This window comes from Anas acuta, chromosome 9 (genome assembly GCF_963932015.1).
Source record: "Anas acuta chromosome 9, bAnaAcu1.1, whole genome shotgun sequence".
In the NCBI taxonomy this organism is placed as follows: Eukaryota; Metazoa; Chordata; class Aves; order Anseriformes; family Anatidae; genus Anas; species Anas acuta.
The window spans coordinates 9,570,525-9,587,276 of record NC_088987.1 but is presented as its reverse complement, the minus strand read 5'-3'; the positions used below and the strand labels follow the sequence as shown (position 1 = coordinate 9,587,276).

Sequence of the window (16,752 nt, the reverse complement as noted above, 5' to 3'; positions counted from 1 at the left end):
TGCCCCCTTTTGGGTTTGGGGCCGGATTTGGGGTTGCGGGGCGGTTCGGGGGGGGCACCGTTGGCGGGGTTGAGCTTGGCGTGAAAATGATCAAGGGCCTTGGGCAGCGCCGGGAGCGCAGCGCCCGTCTGATGCTGCCCGCCCCGAAGGCCCCCGTCGAACAAAGGCGGCATTGAGGCCCCGAGCTGCGTGTCCCCCCCCCCGGACCCCCCCCCGGGATGGGATCTTGGCGCGACATTAATGAACTCGCCCTATTGTGCTCCCCTGGCCCCTCTCTCTCTCTCCTCCCCCCCCGTCCCCGGGGGGGGCACCGTCTATATATCCGCGCGCCTCCTCCTCCGGCTCCTCGGGTACTTTTTGGGGTTCCCCCCCCTTTTATTTTTTTTTTTTTTTTAATCCCCCAAATTTTCCCCCATTCCTATCCGGGATGGAGCGAGGAGGGAAGAGGTTGTGGGGTGATGGATCCTGGGTTTTTCTGCCCCCCCCCGTGCTGCTGCTGCTGCTCCTGCAGCCGGCCGGGGGGGCCCCCATGGGCCAGGGGCTGTACCCCATGCCAGCCGGCGTCCTACAAGGTGAGCGCACGGGGAGGGGGCTTTGGGATGCTTAACAGGGGGGGCTGGAGGTGATGGGATCCGCTTTTTAGGGCCGGGGGGCACCACAGTGGGTCCCTTATCCTGTGCCAGCCCCGGGGACATCCACGTGGGGACACACGGGAGGGGGCACCACCTGCCCGCGCTCCCACCCCATTGCACCCCCGCTGCGCCCAGCATGGAAAACACAGGGCAGGGGGTCCCAGGTGCGTTTGGGGTGATGGGGGGGGGTCCTATGGGGTGGGGCTGAGCGCCCCGATGCGCCCCCGCAGCGCTGTCGAGCCGGGGGACGCTGGTGCTGGAGGCGGCGCTGAGGAGCGCGCTGCTGGCGCTGGAGAGGGCCCAGGCGGAGCAGCAGCGGCAGTGGGGGGGCTGCGGGCTCTGCGCCCCCTGCCTCTTCCCCCCCTGCGCCAACAGCACCCGCCGCTGCCCACGTGAGTCCCAGTTCCTGTTCTCCTACCCAAATCACACCCTGTTCCCTAGAGACCCTACCCAAACGTTGCCCTATGCATCCCCTAGTGACCCCAAACACCCCAAGACCCCAAAGACCCTACCCATCCCAAGACCCTACCCAAACCGTATCCCCCCCATAAGTGTTCGCCCCCATAGCCTTCCCCAAAGTAGTCCCCAAACCAACCCATATCACCCAGAGACCCTACAAAAACACCACCCTACCCAGACAGTTCCCCACCCTCTTGAGTTTTTGCCCTACCCCAAATACCACTTGATAAGAGCAAAATCCCTCCCAAAACATACCCCGGCACCCAGGAGACCCTACCAAAACAACCCAACGCAGCCCCCCCACCATTCCCCCTTCCCACCCGCCCCGGGGTGACCCGGCTGGAGGCGGGCATGGTGCGGGGACGACGTGGGGACACCCACGACCCCGTTGTCCCCGCAGCCCCCGCCGTGCCCCCCGGGGTGCCCCCCAGCTGCCAGGCCCTGCTGGATGCCCAGGAGCACCCCGAGGTGCCCCAGCGCAACTGGGCGCTGAGCCAGGCCTGCGCCCCCTACCAGCTCCTGTGCCCCCCCCGGGGGGCTCGGCCCCACTGCGCCCTGCTCAGCGCCCAGCGCTGCCAGCGCCGCCTCCAGGAGTGCCGTGAGTGGGGACCCCCCTCCCCGAGAGAGGAGACCCTACAAAAACAAACAGGAGTCATCCAGGAGTGCCTGGAGGGGATATGGGGTGGGGGTGCTGCTGGGGTGGGGGATTTGGGGAGGGGAGGGGTTGGAGGATGGAGCGTGGCGACGGGGGTCTCTGGTGGGATGGGAAGGTTGGGGGGGGGCAGGAAAATGGGGGGGGAAGGAGGATCTGGGGTGAGATGTGGAGATTTGGGGGGTGGAGGCATTGGGAGCGATGGGGAACTTGGGATGGGGCAGCGAGAGGAGCTGGAGTGGGGTGGGAGGTTGGGGGCACTGGGATATTGGGGGGATGTGGAGGGGGATGGAGAATTGGGGGGGTCACAGAGGGACTGAGAGGGGGAAGAGATTGAGGACAGGCACATTGAGGGGTGGAGAATCTGGGGTGGGACAATGGGGAACGGGGCACTGGGGGGGGGACACAGGGAGATCGGGGACACAGCCACCGGAGGGGACGGGGCCACCTGGGGGGGGACAGCGGTGTTTGTTTGGGACGCACAGCTTCGGGGGGGGGCACTGGGAGGAACGGGGACAAACTGGGGACACGGTGCCAACATCAGGGCAGGGGGGGACACCCCCACACACCGCAACAACCTGTCCCCACAGGGCTGGCAGCCGCCACCCCGAGCGATGCCCCGGCACAGGCGGCGATGCCAGGTGAGCCGGGGTGACCCCCCCCCAAAAAAAAAAAAACATCCCCATCCCTGGCTGCCCGCTGTGCCGGGGGGCAGAGGTTAGCGTCGGCAGCTGCCGGCCCGCGGGGTGCCCCCCGCCCTCCGCCCCCTCGCCTCCGTGAGCACGATGAGGCTTGACAGCGCGCCCCGTGCGCCGTGACCCCCCCGGGGGGGCCGCCCGCCGCCCCCTCCTCGGCCAATTCGGTGACCGTGGAGGAAAAAGGGGGATGTCGGAGGGACCCCTACCACTCACCCTAATTTTGTCCGCCAGGGAGCTGCGGGCACCGCGCGGGCCCCCCCGTCAACGCCACGGCCCCCCGAGGACGGATCATGGGGGGCAGCGTGGCCCCCCCGGGGGCCTGGCCCTGGCTGGTGTCGGTGCGGCTGCACGGGGAGCTGATGTGTGGAGGGGTGCTGGTGGGGCGCGCCTGGGTGCTCACTGCTGCCCACTGCTTCGCCGGGTACACGGGGGCACGGGGATGTGGGGTCCCTGCAGAAAGGGGGCACAGGGTGGCACTGATGTCCCCCCCCCCACAAATTTTTGTCCCCGTCCCTGGATAGGACTCAGAACGAGCTGGCGTGGACGGTGGTGGTGGGCGACCACGAGCTGGGCAAGCAGGACCCTGGCGAGCTCGCAGTGCCCGTCAGGCGCATCGTGCCTCACCCCAAGGTCAGCGGAGGTGGAGGTGGAGGTGGGCACCCCCAAACCAGTCCTGCACGCCCCAGGATCCCCCCCACGCTCCCCCCCTTTTTCCTTCCAGTTCAACCCCAAGACGTTCCATGGGGACCTGGCACTGCTGGAGCTGGCGGTGCCGCTGGCCCCATCGGCCACCATCAGCCCCGTGTGCCTGCCCAGCGGCCCCGCAGAGCCCACCCCCGGCACCCCCTGCTACATCGCGGGCTGGGGGTCCCTATATGAAGGTAGGTGCCACCCGGCACCCATGGGGTCAGCAGGGTGTCCCCCTTGGTAAAGAGGTTGGGCGCCGAACTCGGGTGCCACCCCCTCCCCAGCGCCTGCTTCCAAGCCAAGGACGCAAAAGAGGGGAGCGTGTGGGCACCCCAAAAGAAGGGGCCGTGTAGAGGGGACCCCATAACGGGTGCCTTGCCCGGCAGAGGGGCCGTCAGCCGAGGTGGTGATGGAGGCACAGGTGCCCCTGCTCAGCCAGGAGACGTGCCGGGGCGCCCTGGGCAGGGAGCTGCTCACCAGCACCATGTTCTGTGCCGGGTACCTGTCCGGGGGCATCGACTCCTGCCAGGTAATTCCCCCCCCCAGCTCCGCAACCCCTCTGGGCACGGGGGGAGCACACGGTGCTGGCACGGCATGGCCAGGCTCCCAGCGCGCTCGGTGCTCCCCACTGATGTACGGACACCCCCTGTAGGGCGATTCGGGGGGCCCGCTGGTGTGCCAGGACCCCTCCTCGCCCCGCTTTGTCCTATATGGCATCACCTCGTGGGGTGACGGGTGCGGTGAGAGGGGCAAACCCGGTGTCTACACCCGTGTCGCTGCCTTCGCGGACTGGCTCAACCTCCAGATGGACCGTGAGTGGCCGAGGAACACGGGATGGCCGTGGGAATGGGGCCCACGGGGGTCCCACAAGGTGATGGGGGGGGGCTCGGCAGCTTATGGCAACCCCGCTGTCCTCGCAGCCGCCCCTGGCAGCCGGGAACCGAGCTGCTTCGAGCTGCTGGCCCTATCGCAGCTGCCCCCCGAGCAGCAGCCCCCCGAGCGCACCCGCCTCTGCTCCTTCTACTCGGGGTCCTGCCGGGCACCCCGTGGCCAAACCGCCTGCGCACGCCTTGCTGAGGACACGTGCCGTGCCCGGGCGAGGCGATGCGGTGAGACAACGCCGGGGCATGGGGGCTGTGTCTGGATGGGGACGGGTTGGGGACGTGCCGTGCCGGCACGGTGCCAGGGACGTGGTTCTCTCGCTGCGCCCCCCCAGAGCTGCACTCCTACGCCCAGACACTGGTGGGGCTCCTGCGTCGGGCCGGGGACTTCATCCGGAACCAGGTGGATTTCTCCTTCCTCACCCGGGCTCTGCCCCAGCTCCTGGGCAAGATCTACGGGCACCTCTTCCCTGCCCGTGTCCGCAGGGACGCCCCAGGTACCCACCCACCCCGGCTGTGCCACCCCGTGGCCCTGTGGGGACGCGCCACCCTCGTGCTGGTGGCTCGGGCACCCCTACGCCGTGTCCCTCCTGTCCCCTTCTTGTCCCCACAGACGTGGCTGTGGCAGGGGAGCAGCCTAACCCCAAGGCAGAGGGACCCCGGAGACCCCCCACCAGGTAAAGGGGGACGCAAGGGCATGGGGTTATGGGGGCTGTAGGTTTTGGGGAGGCGAGCGAGATACCCATGGGCACTGATAGGGCTTTTTGGGGACAGCTCAAGGCAGTGGGGTCCTGCTCTTCCCATAACCAGGTCCCAACAGGGGTGTACAGGGGGTGGCAGTGCCCAAGGGACGGGTGTCTGGCTGAGCTGTCCACGCTGTGCTTGCAGGCAGGGATCCGGGCAGCCACCCCCATTTGTGGGGCTCTTTGGGGACGTGGGGCCCCAGCTGCAGGACTGGGTGCAGGCGCTGAGGGCTATGGACGGGGACAGCCCCCTGGAACCCACCCCAGATGGGCAGCGGCTCCCCGGGGAGACGTGGCTCTTCTTGCAGGTATTTGGAGAGGGATGGGATGGGATGGGATGGGATGGGATGGGATGGGATGGGATGGGATGGGATGGGATGGGATGGGATGGGATGGGATGGGATGGGATGGGGGGAACCCCTGCCGATCCAGTGACAGTGCCAGGAGGGACCAAACCCCACTGCCTGCCCTGTCCCCCTTCTTCCCTTCCCTGCAGCAGGGCGAGGAGGAGGTGGAGGAGCTGGTGGGACAGGGCAGAGCCTTCCTCGCCCAGCTCCGGGCAGAGCTGGACCTCGACACCCCCCTGGAAGCCACGCAGCAGCAGCAGGCACCCGGAGAGCCGTCGGGGACCCCGACACCAAACCGTGAGCCCTGGGGGGGCATCGGGGTTGTCATTTCCACCCAGCTTCGTGCCCAAGCAGCGGCCACCGACGGCGTCCCCAATGGGATTTCCACGCAGGGTTGGTGCCGAGGGAGAAACGTGAGCTGGTGCCCACACAGCCTGGGCTGGAGGAGGAGGAGGAGGAAGAGGAGGAAGAGGAGGAGGAGGCAGGTGAGGGCAGAGGTAAGCACCCCCCAGCCCCCAGGTGCTGTGGGATGCCACCGGGATGCCGGAGATGGCAAACCCAGCCTGGGCTTTGCACCCTGGGGCTGGTGACAGCGCGGTGCCCCCACCCACCCCCTGACCCCATTTCCATCTCTCTCCTGTCCCCCCCCCGGGGGCCCGCAGCCTGCCCTGGCCTCAACGCCTCGGCGCTGCGGGTGGGCGCAGTGCAGGAGCTTTACGCCTGGGTGCTGCGGGTGCCGGAGCCGGACCTGGCCATGACCTTCCAGGAGGTGCGTGTGCCACCCCCCCGGCACCTCGCCGTCCCCAGCTCGCCAGCAGCGTGTCCCCTCGCCCTGGGGCTGACGGTGGTTTTCCTCCCCTGGCAGATCCTGGTGGACCTGGGCTCCAAAAACGCCAAGGGGCTGTACCGGGCGCAGGTGAGGGCCACGGTGGGCGGCCGCCCCACGGCTTTCGCCGGCCTCGTGGGGCTGGAGAGCGACTCGCTGGCCCGCAGCATGCCCGGCCTCGTCGCTTTGGCCCTTGAGGCTTTGAAAACCTAGGGGAGCTCAGGGTCTCCCCCTCCTTTGTGCCTCAGTTTCCCTCCTCCCACCAACCTCCCGGGGCGATGGGGGGCACCTGGAGCATCCCGGCTGGGGTCCTCAGCCCTCCTCTCCCCGGTACCCCCACCTTAGCGAGCCCCCCACACCCCGTGTTCCCCGCAGGCACCCGGACTGTTATTTATTTGTACAGAGAAAGGTTTATTTTTCAATAAAGAAGGGCTCTATTTTCCGGTAGACTTTGTTTTTTCTCTCTTTTTTCACCCTCCCCATCACCTCACGCCCCCAAGCGATGCCCCCATCCTCAGGTCCTGCCCCCATTATCCAGGAGGGGACCCCCAGTAGGGTCAGGCAGCCCCTGCCCGCCTCAGCACCCTTTTCCTTAGAGTCCAGCACCGGGGTGCCCACCCCGGGTGCCACCCCACGTGAAACCCCCTCCCAGGGGACGTGCGCCTGGGGGGTGCCAACACCTTCAGCTCGTGGGACAGCACAAAACTGCCCTCGAGCAGCATCCCTGGGGCTGCCGGGTGGTGGGGAAGGGTCTGCTCCTCCCAGCTCCGGGGTGACGAGGTGGCACCGTGGGGTGGCGAGCCCAGCTGTGCCTGCCCGTCTCCCTTCTCCAAGCACGGGGGTGCCGGAAACAAGGGGGCCACGGGGGGGGTATCCGGTGCCGGCACCCTTCCCCCTCGGCACCTGGCACCGTCCATCCCGGTGGCCGGACATCCGCCGGGCCAGGCCAAGCGGGGAGGTGGCGAGGAGCTGGCACGGCGCAAAGGCACCGCGGGCACCGCATGGGGGACCTGCTGCTGTGGCTGGCCCTGCTTGGGGCACTGGTGGTGTGGGGTGAGCAGGGCCCCGGGGACTGGGAGGTGGGGGTGCTGGGGGATCCCCCAAGGCTGTATTTTGGGAACTGACTGGCAGGGATCTGTCGCCGAGCATCCCCTGTGCCGCCCTACCCAGCGCTGTGTCCTCACCGTGCATGTGTCTGTGTGTCCGTGTGCACCGTGTCCCTGTGTCTGTGTCCCTGCGTGTGTGTGCATACAGACACCTGCATACAGGTGTCTGTATGTCCCTGTGTCCCTGTGTCCCCACGTGGGTGCCATCCCTGCACACCCTGTGCCCCCCCATGGCACCAGCGTGCAGCGTCCTGGCCAGCTCCCGTCCCCTCCATCCTTGCCCTTCCCTGTCCTTGCTGGGCATCCCTTTTTTTTGGGGGGGGAACCCAGCAACCCCCATCCCCCTGTGGCTCTGCCTGACCCCGCGCCCCCCAGGCGGGCTCTGCGTTAACCAGGAGGAGCGGCTCATCCACCACCTCTTCGAGGAGAGGGGCTACAACAAGGATCTGCGCCCTGTCGTCTCCACCGACCAGGTGGTGGACGTCTACCTGGCCCTCACCCTCTCCAACCTCATCTCGCTGGTGAGCCCCGGCGGGCAGCAGCAGGCTGGCTGCACCCCAAAAAGGCTGGTTTGGGTTGGGGGGGGGTCCTGGGGAGAGCTGTGGCATCTCCGTGCCCCCCGCTGTCGTTGCAGAAAGAGGTGGACGAGACGCTCACCACCAATGTGTGGCTCGAACAAGTGAGTAGGGACGGGAGAGGAAAGGGTCCCTGTCCCCATGCTGTCACCCTGGATGTCACAGCATCAGCTGTGGGGTGGCCTGGTGTGGTGAGGGGGTGACCCAGGGCTTGTCCTCCACCAGGGCTGGACGGATTACCGCCTACAGTGGAACAAATCCGAGTTTGGGGACATCGAGGTGCTCCGCCTGCGGCCAGAAATGCTGTGGCTGCCTGAGATAGTCCTGGAGAACAAGTGAGCCCTGCCTCAGTTTCCCCTCCCCAACCTTCCCGGGCGAGCAGCCTCATCCAGAGCCGTCCCCAGGTGCCCAGGGCTCTCCCTCGCCCTGCTACCACCTCGTTTTTTTTCCCCCCTCGCAGCAACGACGGGCTCTTCGAGGTTGCCTACTACTGCAACGTGCTGGTCTACAACACCGGCTACGTCTACTGGCTGCCTCCTGCCATCTTCCGCAGCGCCTGCCCCATCAACGTCGACTTCTTCCCCTTCGACTGGCAGAACTGCACCCTCAAGTTCAGGTGCCGGGGGCAGGAGGGTGGCCAAGGAGCCGGGTCCCCAACCCCGCCGTGCCCGTTGCTGTAGGGGTGCAGCACGGGGAGGGACCCAGGACCCCCCAGATGGAGGGGCATCACCGCCTGTCCCCCCCCAGCTCGCTGGCGTACAACGCGCAGGAGATCAGCATGCACCTGAAGGAGGAGAGCGACCCGGAGACGGACAAATATTACCGCGTGGAGTGGATCATCATCGACCCCGAAGGCTTCACAGGTAGCGTTGGTGCTCTCCGCCGTGTCCCGTGGTGGTTGGGGACACCCCGGATGGGGCTCGGGGCACCCCGGTACCTGGGGACTGCTGGGGGTGGTGAGGATGGCCCTAATGTCCCAACAGAGAACGGCGAGTGGGAAATCATCCACCGCCCGGCCCGCAAGAACATCCACCCCAGCTACCCCCCCGAGAGCAGCGAGCACCAGGACATCACCTTCTACCTCATCATCAAGCGCAAGCCGCTCTTCTACGTCATCAACATCGTCACGCCCTGCGTCCTCATCGCCTTCATGGCCATCCTCGTCTTCTACCTGCCCGCTGACAGTGAGTGGCCCCCTGGCACCTGCACCGGGGGCGTGGGGACACCCCACATCCCAATCCTGCCCTGCGTCATGGGGACACCCCGATGCCCAAGGTGGGGACATCCTGGCACCAGGACACCCCGCTGTAGGACCCTGTCATCCTTGAGCAGGGTGTAGGATCACCCAAGTGGGACCTTGTGCTACTCCTACAAGAGAAAACCCCATATGGGGCACTTTAGGGTGGGACACTGGGAGGGGGACCTGCGGCAGGGTCGCCCCGAGCTCACCCGCTCTCCAGGTGGTGAGAAGATGACCCTGGTGATCTCGGTGCTCCTGGCCCAGTCCGTCTTCCTCCTGCTCGTCTCCCAGCGCCTCCCCGAGACCTCCCACGCCATCCCCCTCATCGGCAAGTGAGTCCTGGGCACCGCCGGGCACAGCGAGGGCATCTCGGGGTCCCCAGGGTGGCTTTGCGCATCCCCACCCCCTTGTGCCAACGCCACCCCAGGTACCTGCTTTTCATCATGCTGCTGGTGACGGCCGTGGTGGTGATCTGCGTGGTGGTCCTCAACTTCCATTTCCGCACCCCCAGCACCCACATCATGTCCGACTGGGTCAGAGAGGTGAGGGGGGGACCCCGGGGGTGTCCCATCTGGGCCAGGTGCGCCCAGTTTGAGGGGACAGAAAGCGGGGACACGGTGACGTCCTATGCCCAAGGTGTTCCTGGAGAGCCTGCCCCGTTTGCTGCGCATGTCGCAGCCGGCGGGGAGCGCGGCGGGCGCCCCGTGCATCCGGCGCTGCAGCTCGGCCGGGTACATCGCCAAGGCGGAGGAGTACTACAGCGTCAAATCCCGCAGCGAGCTCATGTTCGAGAAGCAGTCGGAGCGGCACGGGCTGGCCAGCCGAGTCACCCCCGCCCGTGAGCCTCAGCCCCTCTCTGTGGGGTTAGGGGGGGACGCAGGGAGGGTGGCTGTGCCCTCTGAGGGGTCTCGTGCCCCCCAGGCTTGGCACCAGCGGGGACGAGCGAGGAGCAGCTCTACGAGCAGCTGAAACCTGCCGTTGACGGTGCCAACTTCATCGTCAAGCACATGCGGGAGAAAAACAGCTACAACGAGGTGGGGGCCGCGGGCACGGCGGGGTGGAGGGGGGCTCCCCGTGCCCACCGTGCCCCCGCTGCCCTGCTCCTGGCTCCCTCCCCAGGAGAAGGACAACTGGAACCGCGTGGCCCGCACCCTGGACCGCCTCTGCCTGTTCCTCATCACCCCGATGCTGGTGGTGGGCACGCTCTGGATCTTCCTCATGGGCATCTACAACCACCCGCCGCCGCTGCCCTTCTCCGGAGACCCCTACGACTACCGGGAGGAGAACAAGCGCTACATTTAGGGTGGCCGGGAGGAAGGGGGGGGGGGGGGGTCCTCTCTGCTCACCCCGCTGTGGTTTGGGGAAATAAAGCTGGGTGCTTCTCGCCACGGGGCGCAGAGCTGGTGCCTGCTCTCGGTGTCCCACCCGAAGCGCCGAGCCCTGGTGTGTGCCAGGGGGGCGATGCCCACCCAGGGGATGGGTGCTGCTGGGTGTTATGGTGCTACAGGGGGGCAAGACCCCCAGCTGGACCCCCAGAGGTCTCCCCAGTCCCACAGTGAGTGGCTGGGGCCCAGGGGGTGTCTCCTTCCCCGGCTCCGGTTTCAGGGGGCACAGCTGACGTCCCCCGTGCCGGTGGTGGCCCGGGACAGCTGCCACATCCTCTCCACCGAGCCAGGAATGTGCTGCTCCCCCCCCCGACGTGGGGCTGGGCAGGATTCAGACCCTTGAGGTGGGCACTGCTGGGGGGACCTGCCTGCCCTGGGGGCCACCGGTCACTGCCGGGGGGGGACACAGGGCACCGCTGGAGGTGTTTGCAGGGGGACACCCCCTTTCCATAACCCACGGCCACATGGCTTTCCCCTATGGGGCCAGACACCCTTTTCTGGGGGATATGGGGGAACGGAGGCAATCATTTTGCCCCCAACCCTAATTCCACACCCCACCAACAGCACGAAACGCCACGGGAGCTGCCCAGCACACCGCCACCACTCCGCTGCTGGTGGAGGGGGGGGGACAGGATGGGACGCGGGCTGCCTCCCACCCCTCCCTGCCCCGCATTGCTGCTGGGAGCAGCTGACGGGGTTGGGGACAGCTGTCCCATCCCGCTGGGCGCCAGGCCCAGAAGCTCGGCGTGCAGGCGGCCGAGCGGAGCCCCAGCCCCTGCGCCCCACGGCTCCGCCATGCGCGGCCTCCTCCTCGCCCTCTGCGCCCTGGCAGGTAAGGGGTGCCCACCCCGCGGTGTGGGGGGAGTGCTGGGGGTCCCCCCCTTCCACTGGCTTTGTCCTTGGGGGTTGTCACCCATGGGTGCACAGCTCCGTGCACCGTCCCCCTGGGTGTCCCCATGCCCTGTTTGCGCACCGCCGGGCACCTTCAGCGGTGCGTGTGCCCCCTCCCCATGCATGACCCCCCCCAGTCATGCCAGCAGCCCCCTGGGGCATCACCAGCCCCCTCATCCCCACCCTGGGGTGCCCCCACGGCGCTGCGTGTCCCCCCCCCAAGGTGTGAGCTGCAGGAACCAGGAGGAGAAGCTGCTCCAGGACCTGATGACCAACTACAACCGGCACCTGCGCCCGGCCCTGCGCGGAGACCAAGTCATCGATGTCACCCTCAAGCTCACCCTCACCAACCTCATCTCCCTGGTGAGACCCCCCCTCAGCCCCCAGCAGCGGGCGGGAGCATGGACCTGGGGTGCTGGGGTGATGCTGCAGGGGTCCAGGTGGCTTTGGTGGGATGGGATCTGTCCCCACGTAGGGGACAGATGGCTAAAGCCACCTCCCCCCTTCCTTGCTTGCCAGAACGAGCGGGAGGAGACCCTCACCACCAACGTCTGGATCGAGATGGTGAGACCCCAGACAGGCCCCCACCCTGGTTACCTTTTCACCTCGTGGCGGGCTGTCACCTTAACCCACCCCCCTTTTGTGGGTGCCCCCTGCTGTGCCCATTTTGGGGACAACACGGGACAGGCAGCCCCGGGGAGCGCTGTGACCCCCCCTTTCTCTTTGCTCCCCTTGCCCAGCAATGGTCCGATTACCGCCTGCGGTGGGACCCCGAGCACTACGACAACATCCAGCTGCTGCGGGTGCCCTCCACCATGGTCTGGCTGCCCGACATCGTCCTGGAGAACAAGTGAGCCCGCTCCGGGGTGCAGCAGGGTCACCTCCCCACGCACAGGGTGACAGCCGCCCCGTGGGCACCGCCTGGGGCTGAGCCCACCCTTTTTTTTCCCCCCCCCAGCATTGACGGGACGTTCGAGATCACGCTCTACACCAACGTGCTGGTGTCCCCCGACGGCAGCATCTACTGGCTGCCCCCCGCCATCTACCGCAGCTCCTGCTCCATCCACGTCACCTACTTCCCCTTCGACTGGCAGAACTGCACCATGGTCTTCCAGTGAGCACCTTATTGGGGGGGTAGGGGGTCCCCCCTTGTCCCCAAAACCTCATTGTCTTGCAATGAGCCCCACTTGCAAAGTGCCACCAAGCTGTCCCCTGGCACCCCGTGACCACCAGGAGGTGAGGGGCTCCTGAGCCAAGCCAAGTGGCCAAAAAAAAAGCAGGCTGCATGCCGCCTGTCCCTCCCCAGGTCCCAGACCTACAGCGCCAACGAAATCAACCTGCTGCTGACGGTGGAGGAAGGGCAGACCGTGGAGTGGATCTCCATCGACCCCGAAGCCTTCACAGGTAGCCCCACGCCCCCCCCAAAAACACGAGCAGCCCACCCTGGGGGCGCCCAGAAACCTGCTGCAACGCCGCTGGCTGCCAAAATCAGGGCGGTGAGGAGCTGGGGGGAGAGGCTATTAGCAGCCCTTGCCATTACATGGGTACTTAAGTTATTAGTGGAAGCGGGAGCGGGGGAGAGATTTGTTTTTCCAGCCCCCCCCGGCTCGCCGCTCTCACCGCCTGGCAGTCCCTCCCGGAGAGCGCTGCTCCCGGCAGCTTGATTGATGTTGGGAACGTAGCTGTCACGGCCAAACGATGACGTTTTCCATCACATTTTAATTGCATAGTGAAGGAACAAAATGCTTTTCGGGCGGAGAGATTTATTTTTTCATTACCGGCCCGGGCTGCGATCTTGATTGGGAAAAATCTATCGCTCCCGCAGACGGCGGGGGAAAACAACGCGCCTTAATAAAGCGTCACGCTCGGCTTCCCCCACGGCTCCCCGCTGGCAGGGCGCTGGGGGGGACTCCCGGCCCCACACGTAACTCATCCTGGGAGCCCCTGTCCCCAAGGGACCCCCGGTGCCCCAGCGGTTTCCCCCTCCTGTAGCTCTCAGGGGTATTTTGGAGCACCCCTCGGTGCTTTTCAGGGGTATTTTGGAGCACCCCTCGGTGCGCATCGCCCTCCTCTGCCCCCTCATCGTGGCCCCAGCACCTCTCCCCACACCGTGCCCAGCCCTCCTCATCCTCCCACCCGCGCTGGGGGCTGGCAGTGTCCCCAAAAGGACACGAGGACTCACCTGGTGGCATCCCTGCGTGGCAGAGAACGGCGAGTGGGCCATCAAGCACCGCCCCGCGCGGAAAATCATCAATTCGGGGCATTTCACCCCAGACGACACCCAGTACCAGCAGGTGGTCTTCTACCTCATCATCCAGCGCAAGCCCCTCTTCTACATCATCAACATCATCGTGCCCTGCGTCCTCATCTCCTCCATGGCCGTGCTCGTCTACTTTCTGCCTGCCAAAGGTACGCTGGTGCTGTGCCCATGGTGGGCGCCGGGATGTTCGTCCCCAGCTGGTGACTTCTGAGATATTTAAGGTTTGGGGTGAATTTTTTGGGTACTCCTGGGTTAAGCTGCCATGCAGGACTTGGTGGGTTCATTTCTGGGGCAATTTTGCCGAAGCAGTGCCGTGCCCACACCGCTGCCCCCATGCCAAGCCTCCCCTTTGCCTCTCCTCGGCAGCGGGCGGGCAGAAATGCACCGTCTCCATCAACGTGCTCCTGGCCCAGACCGTTTTCCTCTTCCTCATCGCCCAGAAGGTGCCCGAGACCTCCCAGGCGGTGCCGCTCATCGGGAAGTAAGTGACACGAGGGGATGGGGTCACACTGGGCCAGCGGGGGTGTCCGGGTGCCAGCGGACAGGACCCAGGCACGGATATCTGCCCTATCTGCTCATATCCTGGGCAAGCTGCCACGGCAGGAAGGGGAGAGGGAGCCAAGGCTCCCAGGCAGGACGTTCCAACCCTCCACGCGCAGGGTGACACGGGGTTACCGCGTGCCCATGTCCCCAGTTTCCACCCCAAAATTCCCGCTACCGTAGCTCGTAGCGTGGCAGCTGAGGCCCCGTGTTTCCCTCACAGGTACCTGACCTTCCTCATGGTGGTGACGGTGGTGATCGTGGTGAACGCCGTCATCGTCCTCAACGTCTCGCTGAGAACGCCCAACACTCACTCCATGTCCCAGAGGGTGCGCCAGGTACCTGCCTCCAGCCCCCTGCCCCTGTGGGGATTAGGGGGGGGTGTCTGGGGTCTGCCCTACTCTGTAAGCATGCCCTAACCCGATGCAGGGACCCCCAGATGTCCCCAAGGCACCACGCTGTGCCACTGACCCCTCTAAGGCACTACTCATCTCTGGGGCGCAGCGGGTGCCCGGTGGCACAGGGGTGCTCCAGGGATGATGCGCTGGGACCCAACTGCACCCACGGGGTGCCCTGGGTGGTGTCGGGGGGACCAGGACCCCACGGGTGACGCTGTGCCCAGGTGTGGCTGCACCTCCTGCCCCGTTACCTGGGCATGCACATGCCGGAGGAGGCACCGGGGCCGCCGCGAGCCTCCCGGCGACGCAGCTCCTTGGGGCTGATGGTGAAAGCCGACGAGTACATGCTGTGGAAAGCCCGGACCGAGCTGCTCTTCGAGAAGCAGAAGGAGAGGGATGGGCTGATGAAAACCGTGCTGGAGAAGATCGGTGAGTGCCCCAGGCGGGCTGGCGTTTCCCCTGGGTGATGCGCCGGGCTGGCCCGGGGTGCTCACCGGTGCCTCCGGCCGTGCGCCCGCAGGCCGCGGGCTGGATAGCGGCTACGCTCAGGACTTCTGCCAGAGCCTGGAGGAGGCAGGCCCCGAGATCCGGGCTTGTGTCGACGCCTGCAACCACATCGCCAACGCCACGCGGGAGCAGAACGATTTCAGCAGCGTGAGTCGGGGCCGGGGCGGCACGGGGGGGGGACCAGGGGCGGCGAGGACAAGCCCTCAGCGCCCCCTCGATGCGTGCCCACAGGAGAACGAGGAGTGGATCCTGGTGGGGCGGGTGATCGACCGCGTCTGCTTCTTCATCATGGCCTCCCTCTTCTTCTGCGGCACCGTCGGCATCTTCCTCATGGCTCACTTCAACCAGGCGCCCGCCCTGCCCTTCCCCGGGGACCCCAAACCGTACCTGCCCCAGTAACACTCGCCAGGTGATGCCAGGGGCTGGATGTCCCCAAAATCTCCGTGCCTGGCTTCCTGGGGACTGGGGTGGCAGGGCTCTGTCACCCCCCTGCCGTGGGGGTGATGGGGAGCACGGGGCGGCCGTGGTTGTGCCGAACGTGGAAGTAAACCTCGTGGAAGTCTCGTGGGCTCCTGTGGCTTCTTTCTGCCTCCTGCTGGGGTTATCCCTGTGGGATGACCCCCCCCCAGGGCTGGCACCCAGCTGGGGACAGACACAACAGGGTGGGGGGTCCTGTCCCCAGTCCCACAGTGGCTGAAGGGACAGAAGGTCCTGGTTTGGAGTCCCCAGCCCTGCGAGCTTCCTCACCATCATTCCCTGAACCAGACAACCCCAGCCCAGCCGTCAGCTCCTGCTGGACCAGCAGACAGGCAGGGCTCACAAGCCTGCCACAGCCCAGCAACCCCTGGGGAAAGCAAAGCCCTGGGGATGGGTTCTGTGGCTTGAAGGGGTTCAACCTGCTGTTGGTTTCCTCAAAAGAAGCTACACGGGGATCTGAGTAAGTTTAAAGGTGGACAAAGCCTTTTGGGATGAAGAGAACAGGGAAGGTCAAGGCTCACCGCAGATTTGGGGCTCCTGCTCAGGCTTGCTATCTGAAGAGGATCTGAAACCTCCTCCTAGGGTGCAACAGAGGCTGCTTCCCCTCCCAGACAACCCCGTGGTGCTTTTCACCACTTACTAGCAGGACACAGTAGATCACAACCCAAAAGCACAGCTCAGAAACCAATCTGGCTCCGTCTCTCCCCAATCCAGTGCTTCACACCGATCAAAGAACACCACTTTTCTTCTGCCCTCACGAATCCTCGTAGCATTTAAGAGGGCAAACTCCAGATCCCAGCCAGCTCGCTCCCTGAGCAAGAGGAACTGGTGCCGAGTTCCTCCAAATCTCAACCACAGCGGCAGCGGGAGGCACAGCCTCAGGGGAAGGGCTCTTCTGCATCTCTCTCGCAATGAGTATTTAAGGGCGAGCACAGCAGGACTGCAGCATTTTCAGATTTAATAGCAAGCCTGCGCTCATCAGCACCAGCTTAGGCGCAGGGCATGAGAAGCAAGAAGTGGGCGAGTACATGAAATAGCAGAGGTGGACGCGACGCGCAGCTGGGCACAACAACAGGACTAAAACCCTAAGTGATGTCATCTGCAAGAAGCTAAATGCGCTGTGGATAAAAGGAGCCTGCAGCTAGTATTTCAGCCTTGCCTTGCTAGGCTATTTTTGCTTAGATTGCCAAAATGTAATTACAACTAAATCCCCCTAACAAATACCAGAGAGCAGCAGGGGAGAGTTGTATTTAAAAGGAATTTTAAGTAGCAGCCGTAGTAGTACCTGATCACAGCAGGGAAAACAAACTGCGCCTGGGAAAGAGCATTTGGTTGAAAGCTGGTGGCAAACAAGTGGCAGGAGCAGGAACGGGACCGTGGGGTCTCGAGAAACACTAAGAGTGATGCTACAGCCAGGGAAACTGCCCTGCCCTCCTGCCCAGCCAGGT

General features: G+C 65.5%; 3 protein-coding genes across 5 annotated transcripts; all 3 read left to right on the top strand.

Moving 5' to 3' along the window:
• Positions 1-53: 53 nt before the first annotated feature.
• On the top strand, positions 54-7,963 carry PRSS56 (serine protease 56). 3 transcript variants are annotated; one of them, XM_068691692.1, is made up of 18 exons: positions 54-572; positions 863-1,024; positions 1,492-1,689; positions 2,334-2,384; positions 2,673-2,862; positions 2,963-3,071; positions 3,163-3,322; positions 3,515-3,657; positions 3,781-3,940; positions 4,049-4,237; positions 4,345-4,506; positions 4,623-4,686; positions 4,898-5,060; positions 5,249-5,396; positions 5,492-5,596; positions 5,762-5,868; positions 5,965-6,172; positions 7,947-7,963. In XM_068691692.1, the coding sequence occupies exons 1-17, from the start codon at positions 428-430 to the stop codon at positions 6,136-6,138; spliced, it is 2,430 nt and encodes an 809-aa protein (XP_068547793.1). In that variant the 5' UTR covers positions 54-427; the 3' UTR covers positions 6,139-6,172; positions 7,947-7,963. The 3 variants fall into 3 exon arrangements, with proteins under 3 accessions (XP_068547793.1, XP_068547794.1, XP_068547792.1); XM_068691693.1 differs by lacking the exon at positions 7,947-7,963 and having other exon boundaries at positions 5,252-5,396; positions 5,965-6,514; XM_068691691.1 differs by lacking the exon at positions 7,947-7,963 and having other exon boundaries at positions 5,965-6,510.
• On the top strand, positions 6,845-10,245 carry CHRND (cholinergic receptor nicotinic delta subunit). The gene is made up of 12 exons (XM_068691696.1): positions 6,845-6,978; positions 7,407-7,552; positions 7,666-7,710; positions 7,832-7,941; positions 8,067-8,222; positions 8,354-8,469; positions 8,590-8,790; positions 9,067-9,178; positions 9,274-9,388; positions 9,483-9,684; positions 9,768-9,880; positions 9,966-10,245. The coding sequence occupies exons 1-12, from the start codon at positions 6,927-6,929 to the stop codon at positions 10,146-10,148; spliced, it is 1,551 nt and encodes a 516-aa protein (XP_068547797.1). The 5' UTR covers positions 6,845-6,926; the 3' UTR covers positions 10,149-10,245.
• A 395-nt stretch (positions 10,246-10,640) lies between these two features.
• Positions 10,641-15,397, top strand: CHRNG (cholinergic receptor nicotinic gamma subunit). Its single transcript, XM_068691694.1, has 12 exons — positions 10,641-11,063; positions 11,346-11,485; positions 11,642-11,686; positions 11,863-11,972; positions 12,081-12,236; positions 12,429-12,526; positions 13,328-13,531; positions 13,749-13,863; positions 14,146-14,260; positions 14,545-14,749; positions 14,841-14,974; positions 15,059-15,397. The coding sequence occupies exons 1-12, from the start codon at positions 10,709-10,711 to the stop codon at positions 15,224-15,226; spliced, it is 1,845 nt and encodes a 614-aa protein (XP_068547795.1). The 5' UTR covers positions 10,641-10,708; the 3' UTR covers positions 15,227-15,397.
• Positions 15,398-16,752: the final 1,355 nt, after the last annotated feature.